Source organism: Manis javanica, chromosome 4, assembly GCF_040802235.1.
Source record: "Manis javanica isolate MJ-LG chromosome 4, MJ_LKY, whole genome shotgun sequence".
NCBI classification, from domain to species: Eukaryota; Metazoa; Chordata; class Mammalia; order Pholidota; family Manidae; genus Manis; species Manis javanica.
The window spans coordinates 33,801,827-33,825,787 of record NC_133159.1 but is presented as its reverse complement, the minus strand read 5'-3'; the positions used below and the strand labels follow the sequence as shown (position 1 = coordinate 33,825,787).

Sequence of the window (23,961 nt, the reverse complement as noted above, 5' to 3'; positions counted from 1 at the left end):
TATTCTGTTCCACTGGTCTGTGGGTCTGTTCTTGTGCCAGTACCAAATTGTCTTGATTACTGTGGCTTTGTAGTAGAGCTTGAAGTTGAGTAGTGAGATCCCCCCTGCTTTATTCTTCCTTCTCAGTATTGCGTCAGCTATTCGGGGTCTTTTGTGGTTCCATATGAATTTTAGAACTATTTGTTCCAGTTCATTGAAGAATTCTGTTGGTATTTTGATAGGGATTGCATTGAATCTGTAGACTGCTTTAGGCAGGATGGCCATTGTGACAATATTAATTCTTCTTACCCAAGAGCATGCAAGGAATTTCCATTTATTAGTGTCTTCTTTAATTTCTCTTAGGAGTGTCTTATAGTTTTTAGGGTTTGGGTCTTTCACTTCCTTGGTTAGATTTATTCCTAGTTATTTTATTCTTTTTGATGCAATTGTGAAGATAATTTGTTTTTAAAAAAGAGAAGCAGTATTGGCAGCATGGCCAACTCCACATAGGCTGATAACTCACTGCTAAGAACCCCACCTTCCTGAGAATAGTAGGAATTCCAGCTGTCAGCATGTGGGCACATTATAAGAGTTCTGCCAGGCCGCACATTATAGGGCAGCCTGGCTTCCTAGCGGAACCCTGAAGTAGAGATTTTAGTAAACTCTAAATGCCAATTTTAGTTTCCAAATGCCAAATTTTAGTGACCTTCAATCAGAGTACTACTAGCAAGAAGACCGTAGTTGGAGAGGTAATGAAATCACCTATCATTTGCTCATAACAACTGAAAAAGCTTGTGTGTTTGGAACTGTCCCATACTCACTGGGGCAGCCTCATGCCCCACTGTGGGCTGTGGAGCTAAATAGGTGTGTGTTTACTCAATGGTGTCAACTGCTTAGAGAGATACTGCAAAGTGTTTGGCATTTTCCGTAGGTAATTTGTAGATTTTGGGCTACTTCTTTTGGAGAAGCAGCCTGTCTTGGTAGGCTAGAAGCAAGCTGCTGTGACAAAATTCCACAGGCTATAAGCCTCTGGGTGGCTTATAAACAACTAACCTACTTCTCATAGTTCTGGAGGCTAGAAGCCTGAGATCAGGGTGCCGCATGGTCAGGCGAGGGTCCTCTTCCCGGGTGTAGCTCCTCAGAGGACGGGAAGGGCCAGGGAGCTCTCTCAGACCTCTTTTATAAAGTTATTAATCTCATTCAGAAACCCTCCCGGCCTAATCACCTCCCAAAGACCACACCTCCTAATGCCATCACTTTGGGCATTAGGATTTTAGCATGAATTTGGGGTGGATGCAAACATTCAGGCCATAGCATAGTCCTATAGGAGCAGGTCAGTGAACCTGAGGTGGGGATACAGCCTCAGGAACCCAGGCCTGCATGTGTGGGTGTCTGAGCCTCCCATGTGCCAGACCCTGTGGCACGTGCTGAGGGTACAACCATGAGAAGGGCAGACATGCTTTGAAATATTTAGCTCACAAGGCAGGTGTGGATAAAATGAAGATTCCCGTGGCCAGGATTCTCACCTGGCCCTGGTTGGCTAGCTCACTACACACATGTGGGCAATGGGTTGTTATTGACTCTATATGAAGAGCCCTGCCCAGTGCTCTGGGCGACAGGGTGGCATGGCTGCAAAAATTGGGTATAAACCCTTTCAGCCCAAGATCATTATATTGTTAATTTCTTTGGTCACATTGAATCCATAGTGAACTTGCCTGGGGCTGAAACCCATTGGCAGGACAGCAGGAGAGAGCCTTTCTTGGCAAAAATCTCAAGACTTGAAGCTTCAGGGCATTTGTCCTAAGAATGGGAACCAACCTTTTTGGGGCAGGGCTCATGTTTTACTAGGGTCCTCAGTGTGTGGTTTGGTGACACACACAGTGCTGTGTGATGCACACCGAGGCTCCTTTGGGATGATGTTCCCCTGTGTGTGTGTGAGAGGTGAGGGGGGGTCTAGGTTCCAGAATAACAGCAACAGCACAGGGAAGTACAGGGAGGAGCCGATTTGGCCCGAAGGACACACAGCCCTGATTGCGCTCCTTGCTTTCCTGTGTGTGCTAGTAATTACCCAGTGTGAGAAAAATAAAGTAACAGAGGCTGTCTTTTTCATTTTGAAGGGAAAGACATAAATAACATCCCACCATCACCACCACCACTGACCACCCTACTACACACACGCACACACGCACAGTGTCAGCCGTTGCTCGGCTACACCACGTGTGCATCTGTTCAGAGACAGTTATACTCCTTAATGGCCCCTTGTACCTCTCTGTTATGTAACTTTCAATTTCCCTGCAGCCTGGTCAGTATGTTCTGCTGAATGGTGAGCCTCTGCTGGTCAGGGACCGCAGCCACAGAAAATTGACAACACTGCAAATAACTGGCTCTCAATAAATATTTGGCAAAAAATAAATGTGTGTTTGCTATGTAGTATTATGACAGGGAAAGGCATGGGCTGGGTCTGGATCTTCCTTGACAGGAATTCCCAGTTCCCATCATCCCAGGGAAGGTGGTCCCCTCACAGGAATCCAGCCCCACATGACAGCCTGAATCAAAAGAGGACTCATTCCTGGTGGATCCTGTCTGGGTAGATGCCCTGAAGGGTGTGAATGCTTGTGGAGGTTCTATGTGGAGATCCCAGTTAGGTTGAAAAAGAAGGGAAGAGGTCAACACCTGGATTTTGAAATGTTTCTTTTGGAGAAGAGTTTCTTCAGGAATGAGTTACAGAGGAACAAGAGATACCTGCTTCAAGGTTGAAGCTAGGAGAGGGGAAGGAACAGTCTAATGCAGGTTCTCAAATCATATTGGTCAATATGTGGTCCTCCTATGCATACATAATGGGCAGCTCGGACCACTTGTTGCTTCTTGTGTGAATTCTTTAACACCTGTCTGGTCTGTGCAAGTCCACTGCTCAGGCACTTGGACGTTGCAGCAACATCAGATTGCTATAAAAGCTTCTGAATGCTTACTCTCAGTTTTTGCCCTTGTCTCTTTGTAACAGTTCTCAGACCAGTGCTGGGCCACCAGCCACATTTTGGGTAGTACTAGTCCAGTAGGGTAACAGACAAAGAGGGTTGGGGGATAGACAGCTGAAGTCAGAGCCAAGGTCTGAATTTGTTTTGAGAGTTATAGTATTTCTGGGTCTGTGGTGCGGCTGTGGGAATGGCATGGAAGTGAAGGCCACAGGAGAAAAGGAAGTCCCGCAGGGGGTTGGAAGGGTTATCTCTATGGATGTGCTCCTTTCCCCCTCACCATTCAAGACGCACTGTATCTCTACATGGATGCAGGTATATCAGGACTCTGCACTGGCCATTCCAGCACAGGCCTTCCTGACTTGTGTACCATTTGCATGTTGTCTGTGCAGATCAAGACTCTTAAAGTATCTCAAAACAGAATCTTGTCTTTCCTACATAGTGATTCTAAGCTCTCTTGGGGTGGTGATGGGAAGGACAGACCCCCTCTAAAATGATGGGGGATTAGAGCGGCTTTGCCAAGTATGACCAATGTGTGCTCTACTTGACACCAGCATGCTCAGAGGATCCCAGACCATGGGAGACCTGCTGTATTTGCTTATCTGGGACTGGAGACTACTTCCAGGTTGGCCCATCCCCCAGCTTCCACCTGGCTTTTATCATACTCTCCTGTGAATGGAGGTTGGGGAAGGGGAAGGGGAAGAAATGGGAGAAATAGGGAGCAGCAGACCACGCTGGGTAGTGGGCAGGAGGCTGGGTGGGAGCTCACGCTTGGGGATGAGGGTTGCCTGGCTAAGGCCCCATCTAGTTTGTACTTTAGATTGTGGTGGTCCTGGGATAAATATCCCTTTCCCTCCTCCTAGGTTTAAATCAAGGGACTGACTGACCTTTTACCTTGATCCTGTGGGTAAATCAGGGATGGGTTGATGGTGCCTGGCTGGGCTTCCTCAACCTCAGGACAATGGGGCAGTGGGATAATGGGGCAATAGCTGGCACTCCCTATAGGCGTAGCCCACATGCTCCTGTGATCTTGTTCTTCTGAGCTGGGAGGGAAATGCCTTCTTTCTTTAAGTGGATTTTATTTTAGAACAGTTTTAGATTTTCTTTTTATTAAGGTATCATTGATATACACTCATGAAGGTTTCACATGAAAAACAATGTGGTTACTACATTGACCCATATTATCAAGTCCCCACCCATACCCCATTGAAATCACTGTCCATCAGTGTAGTAAGATGCCAAAGAGTCACTATTTGTCTTCTCTATGCTATACTGTCTTCCCCATGATCCCCCCCACACCATGTGCACCAATCATGATCCCCACAATCCCCTTCTCCCTCCCTCCCCATCTGCCCTCCCCTACTGCTCCCCTTTGATAACTGCTAGTCCCTTCTTGGAATCTGTGAGTCTGCTGCTGTTTTAGAACAGTTTTAGATTTACCGGAAAACTGAGAAGATAGTACAGAGTTCCCATATATCTCACACCTGATTTCCCCTATTATGAACATCTTAGTTCATAATATACTTAATATATTAGTATGATATATTTGCCATAATTAATGAACCAATACTGATACATTATTATTAACTAAAGTCCATAGTTTATTTAGATTTCCGCAGTTTTTCTTTGTCTTTGTTCTGTTCCCACATCCCATCCATGACATCACATCACATTTAGTTGTCATATCTTCTTAGGCTCTCTTTGGTGTGACAGTTTCTCAGACTTTCCTTGTTTTTTATGACCTTGACAATTTTGAGGAGTACTGGTCAAGTATTTTGTAGAATTGAAAGTCTAGAGTTTGCTGCTTTTCTAATGATTAGACTGGTGTTATGGCTTTTGGGGAGGAAGATCATAGAAGTGCCAATCTCATCATATCATATCAGGGGTACATACTATCAACATGTTTATCACTGTTGATATGGACCTTGATCACCTAGCTGAAGTAGTATTTGTCAGGTTTTTCCACTGTAAGGTTACTATCTTTTCCTTTCTATACTGTACTCTTTGAAGTCACTATACACAGTGCACACTTAAGGGATGAGACTTATGTTTCTTCTCCTTAAGACTTTATCTACATGAATTATTTAGAGTGCTCTGAAGGTAGATATGTTTCTCTTCTCCACTTATTTATATTACTGTGGACTCATAGATAATTATTTCATACATTGGGCTATAATCTAATACTACTCTATTATATGTTGTTGCTCAAATCATCCAGCTTTGGCCATTGGGAGCTCTTCCAATTGGTTCTTGTGTTCCTTTGACATATCCCCACCCATGTAGGGTTTTTTGTTTTTGTTGCTGTTTTGTTTTATAGCACTTCCTTACTTCCTGGCACTAACAAGATGCTCTAGGCTCATCTTATGTATTTCCTGTGCTAGTCTTAGAATAAGCCATCTCTCTGTAGAGCCCTGGTTTCTCTTATTTCACAATGATATTAGAAACCAAAAAATGGATTCCAGTTTTGTTCATTGCTACTGGGGTGTCATTGCTTCTAGGCCCTCTCTGCTGACAAAGCCAGGCAATATGTGTTTATAGCAACTTGTGCATGTAAGTACATCTATAATATTTTTTATATTAACAATTTGCATTTATATTAGGCTAATGAAATCATGAAGATGTCTCCAATTCTAATTCATTACCACATGGGTCAGGGACAATACCTTTTGTTTTAGAATCATCCCCTCCCCCTCCAAACACAACAGTCATCCCTATTGTTTGGTTTTTTAAAAGCACATTTTCAGAAATGAATCACATCTGATAGTGAGAGCTTATCCATAGTTAGAACTAAATGTACTTTATGAAAATGATAAAAGGTTAATACATGATTATCAGTGAATTTACCTGAAGCATTGGATTCCTAAAGAGGCCATTTGAAAGCAGAATTTTCTCCTGGAAAGAATATTCAGGAAAATTCTGAAGTAGATCAAAGAAGGGGATTCCAGTTCTATCAGAAGGTAAAGTGTGGCAGATCTTTTCCCCGATTGGCCATAACAGTATCTTCCATTCCACATTTTTCTTCTAAAATGATGTTGACATTGTCCCACCGGGAGGTGGGATCATGCCTCATTTCCTTGAATCTGGATGGGATTAACTCACTTATAACCAAACATATGCAGAGAATATGACACTGCACGAGTCAGAAAGGTAAGGCAGCTTTTAGTTTGTTGGCAGAAGCACTTGTCCTGTGATGCTGGGCTGCCACTTGAACAGTCTGACTTCCCCGAAGCCACCATGCTGCTCGGAAGCCCCGGCTAGCTCCTGCAGAGAGACCCACTTAGAGAGCCTTTGGGGCGCGTGAGGAGATGCGGGCCAGCTCCCGGCTGCTCCATCCCCTCCCTTCCACACCCGTCCAGCTCTGGCCACTACCTGATGACCTTCAGCCGAGACTTTCTGAATTCCTGCCTTACAGAGACTATGAGGTATGATAAAACAATTGTTCTTTTAAATGACTAAGGTTTGGGGTCATTTATTTCACAGCAATATTTGCCAGAACATAAACACATTCTATATAAAAATCTCAGTAACACGATGTGTGATACTGGCACAAAATAGACCAATAAAAGAGAGAGTCCAGAAATGGACCTAAATATGTACAGGAATTTAGCACACAAAAAAAGTGGCATTTCAAATCAGTGGGAAAAGTCTTAATAAATGGTACTGCAACAATTGGTAACTGTCTGAAAAAAGTAAAATTGGATCTATACTTTATATCATGTATCAAGATAAACTCCAGATAGGTCTGACTTAACATAAATAATCCAACCCATGGAAGAACTAGAGGAAAGCATGGGTGAATTCCCTTACACCTTTGGATTGGTTAACTTTCTAAGTAAGCCTCAAAATTCACAGACCTTAAAAGAAAACATTAAAACATTAACCAAAATTACTACTTATAAAGAAACCTGAAAGGCAGAAATAAGAGACAAATTTCAAAATATTTGTAATTCACTTTACATATTAGAAACCAATAAAAACACATAAAATCCAATACATAAATGGGCAAAGATTATGAAAAAAATAATGTATTAACACACAATTTCGTGATTATGGAAAGTTTATAGAGAAGGAAGTACAAATGGCTAACTTGTGAAACCATGTCCTCACTTGCAGTACAAATACTGCAAAACTCTTCCTAACTATCATTTTCACCCATCCATATGGCAAAAATCCACATTTTACACCCACAGCCTTGAGGCTATGAGGAAACAGGTATGCTTGTATATAACACATGTTGGTATGACTCCAAGAGAAGGCAACTTGGGAATATCTGTCAGAATCACAAATACATTTACTCTCTGATTCATACCTTGCTAACTTAATCCTACAGATACAGCATAAAATGTTCACAGTTTCATGCATTGCAGTACTACACATAATGGCAAGCTGGTTGGAAACAACCAAGTGTCAATCATCATGGGACTGGTTAAAAGAATTCTGAGATAGCCACATGTTGGAATATTATGCAGCTTTAAAGATGGTTGAAGGATTCTGAGTCTCTATACTGATTTTAAGAAGGTCTCTGAGACACAATCATCTAAATAGTGAAAAGTGAAAAATCATTAAAAAGTAAAAAAATAAGATGCAGAACTGTGTGTAGTACAATGCCTTTTGCCTAAGAAAGGAGAAAATATATACTCATGAGGCTTGTATTTGCATAAAGAAGCTGGCAAATTAATAAAAGTCATCATTTGGGTTAAGAAGGACAAGGTAGATGGGAGCAGCGGGCTGGGAGTGAGAACTTTCACTGTATATCTTTTATAGTTTGCTGATCTCTGATTCATATTACCTATTTGAGAATAAAAAAAATTAATTTGAAATAAAGGTAAATCAGCTCTTCATATTTATTTCCTTGATTAAAAAAAAAAGGGCAGCAAGGTTCTACTACACGTGAGAGGCCCCAGGAGCTTGAGTGTCACTGTGGAGTGAGTGCTCAGCTGCAAACCAGCCAGAGCATATTTTCTTGATTTTTCTTTTATTTTGGTTAAGTAAAGACCCATTCCCTATGGTCACCCTCATGGGCTGGGCCCACCATTGTCCAGGTGATCCTCATGTTCAAGAGGGACAGAAAAGCCCCACGCTCCAAGGTCCACCAGCCTCCCCAGCAGGGGTCTCAGACAGCAAACTGATTCATATCCCTTCCATGGTTTTCCATGAGCTTCCATGGGCTTCCATGTGGCTGCTGCTGCTGCTTTAAAAAAAATTTTTTTTATTGAAGTATATTTGATACACAATATGATGTTGGTTTCAAGTATACAACATAGTGATTCAACAGTTATATATATTATTAAATGCTCACTCTAACTAGTGTAGTTACTGTCAACACAGAAAGATGTTACAGAACCATTGGCTGCATTTTTATCCCGGTGACTAATTTGTATCATGATTGAGATTTTGTGCCTCTTTATCCCCTTCACCTATTTCACCCACCCACCCAACCTCCCCTGTGATAACCACCAGTCACTTCTCAGTGTCCATGCATCTCTTCTTGTTCTGTTTTGTTTTTAGATTCCACGTGTAAGTGAAATTATACAGTATTTGTCTTTCTCCACCCTGGCTTTTTTCATTTAGCATCATACCCTCTAAGTCCATCCATGTCACAAATGGCAGGGTTTCTTTTTTGTGTGTGGTTGAATGATATTCCATTGTGTATATGTACCACATCTTTTTTATCCATTCAACTACCGATGGACATTTTAGTTGCTTCCATATTTTGGCTATTGTAAATAATGTGGCAATAAAGGTAGGGAGGCACATATCTTTCCATATCAGAGATTTTTTTTTTTTAAAGAACCTCCATACTGCTTTCCATAGTGGCTGCACCAATTTACATTCCCACTGACAGGCAGGAGGTTCCCCTTTTCTCCACATTCTCACCAACACTTGTTATTTTGTCTTTTGGGATGGTGGCCATTCTGACTGGTGTGAGGTGATTCCTCATTGTGGTTTTGATTTGCATTTCCGTGATGATTAGCAATGTGGGGCATATTTTTATGTGCCTGTTGGTCATCTCTATGTCTTCTTGGGAGAAATGTCTGTTCAGGTCCTCTGCCCATACTTTAATCGGGTTGTTTTTCTGATACTGTCCTATGAGTTCTTCATATATTTTGGACGTTAACCCCTTATCGGATATATAATTTATGAATATTCTCCCATACTGTAGGTTGCTTTTTTGTTCTGTTGATGGTTTCCTTTGCTATACAGCTGCTTTTTAGTTTGATGTAGTCCCACTTGTTTATTTTTGCTTTTGTTTCTCATCCATATGGCTTCTTAAACTGCTCCAAGGGTTTTAGGTTGCATGTAAATATTTGTGGAAGCATTTGACGGGCTGTTTTGCAAATGCCCATGAATTCTATTTAATTTTTAATGTAGACAAGGCCCACAGTCCTCTTGCATAAATGGTGGTGAATTGAGACGCATTTGGATGAAACTGTTATGCAATCATGCACACACAAAAAACTGCTAGTGAAATTTAAGGCTGGGTCAACAGAGGGGGCAGAAAATTAATGTCTCCAAGTTGCCCTTCAAAGGCCATCTGAATAAGAGTGTCAAATTGGTCCTCTTGGAATAACAGAGGCTCCTCCCAAGGTAACCTGCCAGACCGGGGTGGATTATCTGGATGTCTGTGCAATTATTTTTCAAAATAAACAGAGTGAGAGTTCCATCCTTGTTTCTTGGATTCCAGTTAAGCTTTTATACAGAAACTGTATAAACTCAGTATGTGAAGTTGAATGCTGCTTTGTTTTCTGCAGTGATTTTAAAAAAAGTAGTTCCAATATGCTTCCTCACCTCCCCCACCCCATTACATTCCTGTGTTCTCCTGAAGCACACCCTTGTGTCTTGGCTCCTAGAATATTTTGAAAAGTATTTAAGATATTTCTTTGTTATGTGCACCCCCAAATGCTGTTGTCTTTATATATTCTGTAAGTGCTTTAACTCTCTCTACTGGTTGTCACAATTGCTTTTGGAAGAACCAAGTAAAATGTTGCCTAAACATTATGAAATTTTCTTTTGGTTGAATTGTCCTGACAATTCTTAAATCCTGTCTTTGCCCAAAATGGATTTCACCAATAAATTATTCTTTAGGTTGATGAGCAAAGAAAAAGAAGAGAAAGAAAATATTTAAGAAAAAAATTTTTAGGGTTAATATTAACAATGGTACTTTCACTTAACTTCAGCAGCAATGAAAGCCATACTGTCAGGTCAAAAACAGTTTTTGCTGTTCTTCCGGGGAAATGACTACAGTGAGAGGAAGTTTCTCAGCAAATGCTCTTGGAATGTGGGGCTGAGGCTGTGTTCCTGAAGTCAGTGAGCGAGTGATCACACGTGTGTGTTTTCACGCTGGGCTGAAAAGATGCACCAGGTGTTTGTGACAAGCTGTGATGAGGACGGTAGATTACTTGGAATCCATTGTATTCTTTTTCCCTGTTGGAAAAATAAAGCTGTTGAAAACAGGCACTTATTTAAAGGAAGCCCCAGTTTATCCACCAAGGTTCTGAATGAAGTCCCTTTTATACAAACTGCTTGACAAAGGCCATTTGGCCCCAAGGAACGCTCTGGGGCCAGAAGCTGGAATCAATACTCCACAGAGGGTTCAGACAGTTCAAAGCTCAGGACCTACTTAAAGAATAACAGGCTTTTACTGATCTTGGTCAGATGCTACTTACCCAGTAATGCAAGCAGAGGTCTCACCAACAGACCTCACAATGACTAACAGCTGTTGGACATTAACAGGTGCCAGGAAGAGGGGCTGACGCCTCCTCATGGGCTCTGTTGAGCCAGGTTTCATTATTATCATCCCATTTTACAGGTGAAGAAACCCATGTTTCTTAACATGGCTTCAGTGGGAGAGCTCAGCTCTGACCCCAGCCAGTGAGTTGAACTCTGCATCAGGCCTGCTGGACTGTCCCACCTGGACAGCCAGCAGTTCAGGTCTCTGCCCACATTCACAGGGAGGCTGAAGCTGTCTTTACACATCATCCCCCAAACTCTCTTTTAAAAATGATTTAAGAAAGCCAACCCTTAAGTGTTCAGAAAGCATTAGAGGTTTTATTCTGGAAAAATAATGGGTTTAACTCTGTGCTGGGTTATGATCAAATGGGGCCCTTTAAACAGGCAAGGGTGGACCAGCAGGGGTGGGCAGGCAGGACTTTCCAGGGTGTCTTGGGTCTGAGGTACAGCAGGTCCTTGCTTCACCTCAGGTCACTCTGAAATCCTAGAACCAATAGCGCACCACACAGATGACTCCTTGCCCTTCTGCCTCCAACGACAGCACGCCTACTTGGAATACAATGCACATTTTATGAGAGGAAGCTGCCAGCCCACGCCTCAGCCACACATCCTTGCAAGATCCACAACCTAGGTGAGCCCTGGGGATTGCTTCCTGGTCGTTTAATCTCACTTAAATCATTGTATAAGAGGTTGTGACAGCGCCAAGTACATTGGGTCCTCTGACTTATTTGTGGGGACACAGGGATGATAAGGAAACCTGTGCAGGCAGTGCCCCAGCTCCCATCTTCTTCACCCCTTTTTCCTGTAGGCACCTTGGCGCTTTGCCTGCTCCTCCCTTGCTCCCCACCCCGCCCCCAGGAAGGGACACCTGTGCAAGTGCACTGAGGGGTGGGCTCCCTGCTCCCATGGGGAGAGACGTCTCCTTCCCAGCTCAAGTGGCACCTGTCACCACAGGCTTTCCATGCAGGAACTGGAGCAACCCTCCAGGGGCCTCAGCTGAGCCCCGACTTGCCTCCTTTCCCCTTTCTCATCAGACCCCCATGAGAAAGCAAGAATGTGGGGGAGGCAGTTATTCCCATTGCAAGGGACCCAGGGAGGCAGGGAGGGGCAGCATGATGGGGCTGCTCGGGGCAGCGGGTCTGCCACCTTTGGCCACTTCCCTGGCCATGACAGCCCTCAGGAGAGGATGTGGCAGTCCCCTGTCAGGTGTGCTGAGCTCTTTTCTCCTAGACCCAGTTACCCCAGAGATAATTGATCACGGGGGGTGGGGCACAGCCTGCTACCCCATTACTCTGGGCACATGCAACGTCTGTATATCCAGTGTGGCAAGATGGATGAGACTGCTGGCTTGGGAAGAAGTTGTCCTGTGAACTTGAATGTTGCAACCATGTGAAGCAATTATAATGGAATTTCAGGGTGTGTGTTGGGGATGTAAGAGGCTTGGTAAGCTCTCCCTCATGGCTTCGTGGAGCACCTCAGCCCAGACAGGCCTGTCCGCCTTGAGGAAATGAGGAAACCCTAGAAGCTGCTATCTCCAGGCATCCCCTAGTCTCGGGTCCAGGCCCGGGAAGCTCTGCTGGGAATCTATCCCTGGGGTTTGCTTCAGTGAACTGTGTGACTTCTCAGGGATGCTTGGGTGAGAGGGCTCATTTCCCCCAAGCTGTGGGCCCAGTTTCCACGGGGGCTACATTGGGGATGCTCCAAATGCTGGGGCCGGCCTGGGAGGCCAGCACTGGCAGACCAGGAATGGGGAAAGGCCAGCCTCTGGGAAAGGTGGGATGAATGATGGAGAAAGAGTGCAGGGTGGTTCTAAGGAGGTGCTGACTCCACCTCTGGGAGCTGGAAGTGACTGGCAGCAGGGAATGGGCAGCCCCCCTCCAGAGCTTGCAAACAAGGGGTCCTCTAACTACCCAGAGGAGGCATCCATCTGTTTACAATCGAGCAGAGCTTCTTGCACAGGGAGCACAGAGGCCAAACACCAGTTCTTATCCTACAGAGAGACAGAGAGAGAGAGAAAGCACGAGTGCCAGGGGCTCTGTTCATGATGGGGTACCCAGACATGTTCCTGCTCTCTTCAGCTTTTCAAGAGGGGACTACAACTCCCCCAACGCTAGGCCCCCTAGTTGGCCCCAGGGAGGGGCTGGGTCAGCTGGAGAAGGGAGTGGGTGTGGGGTGGGGCCAGGACACCTCATTCTTGTGCTTCCTCAGCATCTGTTCCCTGTTTCCAGTAGCGGCACCCTGAGTTTCCCTTGGGAAATATAATAAAATCTTTGAAAAGAAGCCACTGCTGTCACTCCAAATGATTGTGAGGAATTGAACGCCTTGATGGTAACTCTTATTTGCAGAAGCAGAGGGATGTAGCTGCGATATAACTGGCGGTGCTGGACCTAGTCAAAAGAACTGAGTTCGAATTCCGACTCTGCCATTTGCTAAAAGAGCTATTAGCGTGTTATCATTAGACCTCTGATTTTGAGGGTTGAGTTAATATGCTTTGGATAATAGGAAAACAGCCATTCATCTGCAGGCTCCCACCTCAGTACCACTCCATGGTTCATAGTCTATGGCTTGTCTGTTACCAGACCTGCATCCTCAGAGTAACCTCCATTGCCATATTCCACCACCTTCTAATTTCCGGCTCACTCCAGTGCACCAGCAGTTGCTCCCAAATGGACCTCAGCACTCTTCCAGGGCTCCTCACACCTCTCCCACTCTGCCCTCACTTTCCGCGTTCCCCAGCTCAGATCTCCGGGGCCATGATGGCGGCTGCTCCACTGCCCACAGCTCAGCTCTCTCGCCCTTCTCCGGCTTTCTCAGGTTTGCCAGGCAAATGCCCAGTCCTGGTTAAATCCCGCTCTCCATCTTCTCTCCACCTGCACCTAGAGTGTCTGTAAAACAAAACACTCGGCCACCCCCAACTCGTCTGACTTTAAATTCATGCCGCTCACCTCAAAGGGCCTTGATGCTGCCTGGTAAGCCTATCACCTGCTCAGCTGGCTCAGGATAACGAATTCACACCTGCTTTCTTTCCTTGAACCCCAGCACCTCCCTTCCTCTGCCACTCTTCACTCTTCACAGAGGGCAACGGAAGAAAACTCCCTAAAGCTCCCAGCTCTTCGCTTACACTCTGCCTTCCTCAGAGGGACACCCCTGCTCCCGCCAAGGCCAGCCCTCCGCCTGTGCACCTGACCCCACACCCCTTAGCGCTTTAAGGACTTCACACTCCATTTGCCCCTGTCTCTTCTTTCTGTGTCATCAATTTCCTTTTGAGACAGGGACGGTGGGCTTAGATGGAGTAGGGTGAGGACCTCCGCAAAAAACAAAGCAAGATGATGCATTATGAGATTTGCTTTGGCCTGCTGGGGGCCCAGCTTATTTTTCTAGCTTTACCCGGGTGCTGCTCTTCTTCCTCCAGCCCTAGTCAAGTGATTTGCAACCTGGGCAATGTAGCAAGCAAGCCCAAAACAACATCGTAAAAACGGGAAAGATTCCATCTTGAAAATAATACTGCATTTTAAAACCCAATTAGTTAAAAAGGAAGTTTCTTAACACACTCTTTAACAACAGACAATAACTCAGCCCACCTTGGGAGCAAAGCAGGCAGTCTTGAGTGATATGCTCCCAAACCAGGAAGCAGCTATCCTGGGAGGAAATCAGAGCAATTAATTTCTTGTAAATAAACAGGAAGATTAATAAGAAACTTAATAACGTCTCTTCAAAGATAAACATTTTGGAACCACTTAGCAGGTGTGCATCCCTAGCCCTTTGTCTCTCAACAGCCTATAAATCCCCTAGACAACGCACCATGGCGGGGCTCTTTTGTCCCCTCCTGGCATGAGCCAGGAGCTCTGTCTTCTCACCTTATCTCTAAATAAAAGCCTCTGCCTTGCTCTCTTGCCTTGAGTGTTTGCGAAGTTCATTCTTTGACTCCGTGAACAGGAACTCTGGCATGATTTTCTCTCTGAATTATTCACACCAGCATATACATGTGGTCTAAAAGCTCATAGTCATAAAAAAAACCCCTTCCCTTGATCCCACACCCACCTCCAGTGTCTGCCCCACTTCTCTGCTCCTCTTAAGCAAAATTCATTGAAAGAGTTGTCTCAGTTCCTCTGCCCCCATACCAGGCATTATTCATAAATCATACATCAGGCCCAGTCAGGCACTTGTCCCAAGACATCAGTGAAACTTCTCTTGTCAAGGTCACCAGGGACCTCCACGTGGCCAGTCTCAAAGTCAATTCTCAGTCCATATCTTGGTTGATGTACCATCAGCATTTGGTGCAGCTGACCAAGCCCTTGCCCTTGAAATGTTCTCCTCTGGCTTCCAGGACACTTCTTTCACGTGTCTACCTCCTGCCACGCTGGCCACCCGTGGTCCCCTCTCCTGCGTCTCCTCCCCCCACCCTCCTCCTCTGCTCCTGTTGTGCTCCAGGGCTCAGCTCTCAGCCCTGTTCTCTCTCCCCACTTCTCTTTGGGTCCAGCGGGTGGGCATCTCACCTAGATGACTGGCTTTAAAAGTCCTCCACATTTTGCTTGTTCTCAATTAATATTTCTAGTCCTTTCCTTCTACAGCACTCAGGCTAGTCTGTGCAGCTGCCTAGTTAGTACGCTACCTGGATGTCTCACCAGCAACTCACATACAACATGTCCAAAACTGAGGTCCTGATTGCCTTCCCAAATCTGTCCCTTCCAGAGTCTTCCTGTTTTAGTGACAACTCCATCCCACTAATTGCTTAGGTCAGAATTGGGGAGTTATGCTTGGTTTTTTTCTTTTTCTCCATCCCCACATCTAGTCACCTTCGAAATATGTCCAGAATCTGGGCCCTTCTCCCCATTTCTACCTGACTATCCTGATGCCACATTTCTTTCTCCAGGATGACAGTCCCAGCCTCCTAACTGGCCTCCCTGCCTCTACCCTGGCTCCCTGTAGTCCATTCTTCACACAGAAGCCAAAGAAGGGCAGCCTGTCTCACTGACAGAAGGATGGGCTGAGGTCCCGTGTGAGCTGGCCCCTGGCAGGCCGCTCATGCAGCCCCTCCATCTCTCCCACTTACTTCACTCCATCCAGCTGCCTCCTTTCTGTTGCTTGGCCGAGCCAGACATGCCCTTGCCTCGTGGCCTTCGTCCTCACTCTTCCCTTTTAATGGGATGCTCTTCCCCCAGATATTGGCATACTTGCTCCCTCACTCTTATTCAGATTTCAGCTCAAACAGTCCTCTTTAATGAGTCCCCTCCTTTTATGACTCTCTAATGTGAAATATCAGCTGCCCATACAACTCCCTATCACATGAAACTATTTTATTTTCTTCATAGCACTTGCCATTATCTGAAATAATCTTATTTATTTCTTTACTTATATTTTGTCTATCGTCCCCAGAGAATGAAAGCTGCATGGTGGCAGGAACTCTGTCCCAGCAGCTAGCACAGAACTTACCACACAGTTTCTGGTGTTGCCAGGGAAGATTGTTGTGGATAAAATTGCAATATTTCCAGAATCTCTTGCCTGGCTTTAGTGCCTCTCCATATCAACAGGTGTTTCCAAGGGGTGGAGAGAAGTAGTCCATCTCCATATCAATGGGTAATTACATGGGCCAGCAAGGTTTATCTGGACCTGAGAGGTTGGGGGGAATATTCCATTGCTTCTGCCACAGCAGAAGAGAGATGTGGGATGACTCCTTGTAAGCAGAAATGGGTTTTAAACTTTATTTCTCCCTTTGGCTGATTTCGGGTTCAAAAGCATTTTCCCCCAGGGTTTCCCCTCCCTGGATTTACAGTTGTAAATGTTGTTCACTGCACGAGAACTCCTGGCTGAGGGGCAAGTGCTGATATCCAGCCTGCTTTCTGCTCTCCATGCTGTGGGGTTGGGGGTGGGGATCCAGCAGGTTGCCTTCTGTGATTTTGCAATGCGCACCACATGGGCTGGCTGTGGCTCTGTGGTGGGCGTTTAATGAATATTCATTGCATGAAGGACTGATGATGGCTGTGCAGACCTTCACTTACTTTTTTCTATGGGACTTCACGCAAATTACCTTCTGGCCTCATTTGCATCATCTGTTAAGGGGATAATTAACATCTATCTCATAGACAGTTATGAGGATTAAATGAAATGGTTCATCAGAAAGCTGGCACACATATGATTCTATTTGTGTGGCATATCCAAGATAGGCAAATCCATAGAGACAGAAAACAGATTAGCAGTTGCTGGAGGCTGGGGAGCGGGGGAGTGAGGAGTGCCTGCTTAATGGGTATCCTTTTGGTGTGATGAAATGTTTTAACACTAGCTAGACGGATGGTTGCACAACATTCTGAATGCACTAAATTATGCACTGAAAATGTCTAAACCGTGAATTTTTTGTTAGGTGAATTGGATTATATTATGTGAATACCTCAATAAAAGACTGGCACAGTGCCTGGGACATGGTAGGTGGTCAGTTAATATCTTTTGAATCCTATGATTGTCCCTACTTCAAAATGAGAGCAAAACCCAACACTTGCTTGGCTCCTCATTGCCCCATCCAGGTAATAGTCACTTTCTTCTTATTCATTTATTTCAGAAGTACTTATTGTTGCTGATCTAGATATTGGGGATTTGAAGGGGAATAAGACAGACACAGACCCTAATCACAGAGTTACAGGCTTCTAGGGAACTCTGCCAAATAAAATCATAACACCATGCGGTCAGGGCAGGGGGTCGGAGGGTGCGGACAGGTTGGGAGGAGTGACCCAGGGTCAGGTCATGAGAGGCCCGTCAGATTAAGAGGCACCTGAGCTGGTGCCTGAGGAGGAATCATCAGCCAGGTGGGAGACAGGCATGTCAGGGGAGGTGCTGGAGGAGAGGGTTGGTGGATGCGGGGATCCCAGAAACAGTGCGTGCAAATCCTGGGAGGTGAAGCAGCATGGTGAGCTCTAGGAATCAAGAACAGTTTGGTGTGGTTGAGCAGAGTGTCAAGTGTAGAGTTAGGAAGAGGCCACGGTGACAGGAGTTCGGACTCCTATGCTAAATATTCAAGGTACTCCAATGAACCGGCCTGCACCTACCAGCCGCAGTTCTGTGCCCCTCCAGCCCCCCCACCAGCCCCTCACACACACACAGCTCTGGCAATGTTCTCTGGGTGCCTGTGAAGTCTTGTGTCTGCATGGCTTAGCTCATGCAACGCTTCTAACCTTAGATATTTACTGAGAGCTGCCCCGTGTCTGGTGCTGGGATCCCAGACTGGAGAACCTGGCTCCACCCTGGGAGAGCTCCCTGGCGAATGGGGGAGGTAGGACAGGAAGAAACAATTACAAGATAACAGAAATGATGCCACAGATGGTGCTCTGGGCCTGGCAGAGGTGGGGCTTGCTGGTTCAGGGAAGTGATTTCTGAACTAAGACTTAAAGGACAAGAGGTCACTGTGGGGGAAGAAGGGATAAGGCAAAAGGGAGAGGTTCAGAGCTTAGCTTTGTGTACTCACAGAATTGAGATTCAGAAGAAGGCTTGAATCTTTTATACAGGTAAACACACACACATAATCCCCAAGAGCACATATACTCTCCAAAAGGCTTCTGAACTCACATTCCCCATTGACCTCCACATTCCCCACCTTCCCCCCAACCTAAGTGTGCACGGCACACACACACACACACACACACACGCTTACATACTTTTGCAGGCAATTGTGAGTGTCCTTGGTTCTTCTGGCTTTGCTTGGGAAGAATGCCCTCCCTTCTCCCCGCTAGTTCCGGCCCACTGCCTTCACAGACCAGCAAAGCTCCCCTTTCAACTCTGGACTTTGTACCTGTCATGGGAAATTCACTTGCTTATCAGGGCCGCTGGCCTGAGCAGCTGTGTGCTGAGGCATCTGCCCCTACTGGGGCCTGCTGGACCCCTCTCTGGAAACCAGTTGCTGCAACCCTGCTCCCCTGGCACTGGGTGTGGGGGTGAGGCCTGAACCATAAGGTTATTGACAAAACCTTAGGACGATGTAGAAACAGTCCTTCCTATTGGAGGTGTTGCTGGCGGCCAGTCCTTTGCCCTCACCCGTGGCTTTGGCCCCGCCTGCCTGCTAGGCCGGTCTGCAGGTGAGTCAAGCCTCAGCTCTGGTCCACCCACCTGTCCAGGTCCCGCCCGCCCCAGCCGGAAGCTAACTCCGCGGACTGTGCACACTTCCTACAGGTGGGGGTCAGAGTGGGGACTGGAGGAGAAAACCCACAGATGCCTGAGGGCTCCTGGGAACAGGAAAGGAGCTACAAATTAGGGTGGGGTGTGTATACCCGCAAAGATCATGTGAGAGAGCAGGGTAGCAGTCTGTGTGTGTGTGTGTGTGTGTGTCCTTGGGAAGAGTTCACAGGGACAGGGCAGGAAGGAAGGGAGTACGGGTAAAATCTTAGAAAGGTCAAATTCATTTCACTTTAAGAAAAGCTTACTTTTTGAAGATCCAGTGCCTGGTGTGGGCCCACAGGAGGCACCCAGGAGATGTTTGCTAATGAATGTGTGAGTGATGGCTGACCTCTCCTTTCTCATAGCCGCGGACTGAGCAGCTGAGTGCCACGCTCTCTGCCACAGCCAGCACAGGTGAATCAACCCTGAGTTTGTTCCCAGGGAGCTGCCCATCTAGGAACTGGCCAATTCTGACTGGTTATCGCCTGGGTAGGCCAGTGAAGGGGGTCACTGGGGTTCCTGGGATGACCTTCTAGGCAGATATAGTTGATTTGGCCTTGAAGAATGGGAGACTGAAAACACTGAGGAGGGTGTGGCTGGGACACACGGAGGTGGGAGGCTGTGTGTGTACGTGTGTGTGTATGTGTGTGTGTATGGGTGTGTGTGGGGGTGCGAGGGGGAGGGAACTGTGGAGAAGAGCTAGAGGAGTTTGCCCTGTGCTAGACTGTGAGGCCTTCAAGGATGTGCTGAGGAGTCTGCATGCAGTCCTAAGGGCCCGTGAAGCTCTTGAACAAGGGGAGTGATGGGGTCAGGTTTGATCTTTAGGCCCACCTGCCTGGGGCATGGACTAGAGGTGGGGAGAGACCAGTGAGGAGGTCACTGCAAGAGTGGAGGGGAAGTTGGCCTGGACTGAGGCAGTGACAGCAGGGAGCAGAGGAGGGGCAGAGTCATGGCAGAGGTATTTACTGAGGAAGAACTGATGCGGCCTGGTGACAGGTTGGAGGTGAGGAGGGAGGGCATGGTTAAGATACAGGTATTAGAAAATATGGCCGAGTACTCCCCTAAATGACATGCTTCTCTCTAGGTGATTTCAGCCTGGCTGCTCCTCCCAGATGCTCTTACGATTCCGGTGCTCCACCTGCAGATGATCTCCAGCCCTAGCTGTCCCTCCAAAAGGTACTGCCCTAGCCTCGATGCTGTTCCTCCAGGCCTTCCCCAGATTCAGGTGTTGCTCCGCCAGGCACTCCTCTGATTCAGGTGCTCCTCCTGCAGGGATTCCAAGCCCGCATGATCTTCCTTCAGACACTCCCTTGGTTTAGGTGTTCCTCCTCCAAATCCTCCCCAGCCCTAGTGATTCTCACCCCCAAAATTTCCTGTCTCAGGTGATCTTCACTTGGCTACTCCCTCAATACTCCCCTCCCTCCCTGCCTCTAGGGGCAGAGGTGAAAGGACAGGGCTGTGCCTGAAGGGCTGAGGGTAGAGGTGGGGTAACAGGGGCTCCTGGCTCAGGAGCAGAGGGCCCAGGGTTGCTCTGGCTGCATCTGGGCCCCCTGGCCTTGGGTGGGGACTGGCAGCATCCTCCACTTTGGCTCGTTAGCTCCAAGCAGTTGCTGTTGCACAGCTGCTGGGAGGCAGGACAACCTGCCCCAATTTCCCACCCTCAGCTTACCAAGCAGCGTAGCTGACTGTGCCTGGGCCCTGGTGTCGGAGGCTGAGCTAGTTTGCCCTTTGGGGCCTCAGCGTCTTCCTCTACAGAGGATAGTGTTTATGTCCACACTGCGGGGCTCCGTGAGCATGGTGCCTGGTGCTTGAGTCCTCAGTGGCGTCAGGAAGTCACAGCATCAGTTCGTTTCTTCAGCCGCTTCCAGAGCTGCACCTCGCGGTGCTCCTTACAGACAAGGAGTGCCACGGGCTCCTGCAGATGGCGGTTCGGCGCCCGCCTCCAGAGTTCATGGGGTGCCCTGATGTGGCTGTGAGTGTGGCCTGGGAGGAGCCCCTGTAAGCTAGCTGCCCCCGACACCCATGTGTGTGTGTGTTCCAGGACTGTGTGCCCCGGAGCCACCTGGCGAAGGCTAAGGCTTGTGGCTGTCGTTCTGCCCCTCCATGAGTGAGGCAAACCTAAGTGAGTGAGCTGGAGGAGGCTGAGGGGGGGGGGGGTTGGGTTCCACTTAGCTGCTGGGCTGGAGAAGGACCCCATCTGTGCTTCTTTGGGGTTTCCCAGGGAGCCCATGTGGGGCCTTTCCTTAATGCCGTCCCTTTCTCTGTAGCCACGGTGGGGCCCTCGGAGCTCCCTGCAGCATCAGCCATGTCCCCTGGACCTGGCACTGGGGCCCGGGCATGGCCTATTCTGGTAGGGGTAGTGCTGGGGGCTGTGGTCCTCTCTCTCCTCATCGCCCTGGCTGCCAAGTGCCACCTCTGCCACAAATACCGCACCAGCTACCAGCACCGCCCGCTGCCCGGGACAGGGGCCGGGGTCTGCCCCGAGGGGGGTGAAGAGGAGGAGGATGACGGCTTTATTGAGGACAACTACATTCAGCCTGGGGCCGGCGGGCTGGGCACGGAGGGTGGCAGGGAGCACTTCTCCCTCTGAGTCCTGATCTCTGGACACTCTGCTGGCCCCATGCCCGACAGCTTGAGTTAGCACACACTACATGGGAGCCAGGGGCCGCAGGGCCGACCAGGGCTGGAGCACCCCTCCTTTCTCTGGCACTAGCCACTGAAGTGACAACGACCTTCTCTTGCTCAGTGACCCTCGGTGGCTCCCTGCTGTTCTCAGGATAAAGCTGACTACAGGAGTAAGACCTCTGCCAGCCTCTTGTTGTCCTCTCCTTCTTTTCCCTCCTTTTGCTTCCTGCTCACCCAACTGTTTGTTATCCCCCCTCTCCTGTCCTGCTGTTTCTCCCATACCTTGGCCCACACTCTCCCCCAGCCAAGGCCACCCTTCCATTTCCCCAGGGCCCCTAGGGCAGTGAGGAAGATCCATGGCCCATAGGCCCCATGTGGTCTGCCTACCTGCCAGCATTTCACATGTGGTCAGATGGTAACATTTTAGCAGGTGAAAAACAATGTGCCGACTTTCCTACTGAAATGTCTCCTGTCAATAAAGTGGGTAATCCAAATGGTTCTATTACATTTTTCACAAGTATTAATAAAAGTACGAAGGAGTTGTTCTTTTTTATTGTCCTGAATTGGAATTTCTGCATAAAAATGTTCCTTGTTGCTCATAGCTGGAAGGCTTTGCTCCAACAGCCCCGCGTCTGTGAGTTCCTCTCTCTCATAACCCTCTGAGTTTCTCTGTCACTTCCTTGCCAGGATTATTTTAACCTTTATGATGATTTGCACTTACCCTTTACCGTGCCTGCCCCACAGCTGGACTGTGAGCTCTGAGGCCACAAGCTGTGCCTCATTCTGTATCCTCAGTCTCACATGCAGCGGATGCTAAGTAAATATTTGTGGCATTTGTTGAATTACTGTGGGCTGAGGAGTGAGCCGATGGAAGGTGAGAAGGTGGAGTTGAATGCAGGAGACTTTATCAAGAATCTTGACAAAGAGAAGGCCAGGTCACAGTTGCTGGTGGGGAGACTGAGGAAGGGAGACAGTTTTAAGAAGGGAGACACTTAAGTTTCTTTTGGTTGCAGTCAATGGAAAGGAGTTTTGGGGTGAAATACAGGAACAGCTGCTGCAGAAGGGCAGAAAGCAGGTGGTCCCACGCAGCCTGAGGTCGAGCCTGGTACCTCTAAACACTTTGTCACTACTGGGCATTAAGGGACTCCATTCCTGGGACTCCCACATTCTTGATTCTGGGTTTCAGGTACTCAGGTGATAGAATCTAATTGGCCCAGTTTGGGTCAAGTATCCCTCTGGTCCAGTCAGCTATGAGCAGTGGGGGTAGGGTCCTATAGGGCATATGTGATTTGGGGAGCCCGTTTGTTCCAGGTTATTCCAGACAAGGGGAAGTGATCATGCAGCAGGTGGTCACTCCATGTGGGTCTACCCACTGGCAGCGTTAGCCTTTGAGGAAAGAGCCAGCAGAGGAGGAAAGCAAGGAGCAGACTAATGAGGGCCAAGGCTGAGAAAAGGGCAGGGGGCCGTCCAGGCCGCAGTAGGTTAGGGGGTGGCAATGGCAAGGCTGAACCGTGCACTGGGTCAGCGAGGGCTTCGGCGCCAAGATAGAGAGCTTGCACTTCGACCTGAGAGCAGCTGAGGCTCATCTGTGGCAAGGAAGTGGTGCTGTCATGATGGGGAAGTCAGTGGGGTCGCTGTGTGGGGACAGACTGGAGGGCAGAGGCCTGGAGACAGGGGTAAGACCCACCGAGGTGTGGCATCGGAAACCGAGAATCCAGTACGAAGGAGCGGGTGTTGACGGGACTTGTAAAGGGAGTGGAAAGGAGCCAAGGAGCTGCCCTCGTTCCTTGCTGGATGGCTGGGCTTACTGAGAGGGGCAGGGTTTTGGGGAACTAGGACTCAGTGCAGGATGAAGGATTTCCACGGGCGGATGTCCAAGGACAGCCAGATTCACAGGGGAGAAGCCCAGTCTGCAGATGCGGGTGTGGGACTAGTGGGCAACAGGGGCCCTGAGACTGTGGAGGGAATTGGGTCAACAGGCAGGGGTGGAGTTGAGGAGGTTGAGGACCACGTGGAGGAACACTGACATCCAAGGACTTGTCATTGGGAGGACATGGCAGGGAACAAGCCCAGCAATAGCTCTTGAGTCCAGACACAGTGAGATCCTCAGGGGGCCGGGAAGTCGCTGTGCGGCAGACAGCAGCAGAGGCTGCCCCAAACCATGACCTTCATCAGAGGAACTAAGGGGCTGAGGGGGTGCATCTTGGCCTCAGAGGGCAATGCTGCTGCCAACACATTTAGGCTTGTTGCTTGCCCTCATGCGCTGCTGTGCCCACCTGGAGGGGCTGCTCTGCCTGCAGCCCTGGGCCAGAAAGCGGCCTGGCTGTCCTCATTGTCACATATTCTTTGGGACTTGAGTCAGAACCTCTGAGGGGTTCAAGAGAAGGTAAGGGCCTACTGGCAGGTCAGAGTCACTCTTCCTGTGTCCAGCAGCCAGCAAGGGCCGGCAGGGAGGGCTTCCTGTTAGGACCTGGGTGTTACGCCTGGACTGGCAGAGCTGCGGAGTCATGCGAAG

General features: G+C 47.9%; 1 protein-coding gene across 14 annotated transcripts; it reads left to right on the top strand.

Moving 5' to 3' along the window:
- The first annotated feature begins 11,154 nt into the window (after window positions 1–11,154).
- C4H1orf210 (chromosome 4 C1orf210 homolog) lies at window positions 11,155–21,997 on the top strand. 14 transcript variants are annotated; one of them, XM_017676093.3, is made up of 5 exons: window positions 18,794–18,836; window positions 19,187–19,235; window positions 19,906–19,997; window positions 20,863–20,943; window positions 21,089–21,997. In XM_017676093.3, exons 4-5 carry the CDS (start codon window positions 20,925–20,927, stop codon window positions 21,409–21,411), a joined length of 342 nt encoding a protein of 113 aa, XP_017531582.1. In that variant the 5' UTR covers window positions 18,794–18,836; window positions 19,187–19,235; window positions 19,906–19,997; window positions 20,863–20,924; the 3' UTR covers window positions 21,412–21,997. The 14 variants fall into 14 exon arrangements, with proteins under 14 accessions (XP_017531588.1, XP_017531589.1, XP_017531581.1 ...); XM_017676095.3 differs by lacking the exon at window positions 18,794–18,836 and adding an exon at window positions 18,837–18,919; XM_017676094.3 differs by lacking the exon at window positions 18,794–18,836 and adding an exon at window positions 18,843–18,924.
- Window positions 21,998–23,961: the final 1,964 nt, after the last annotated feature.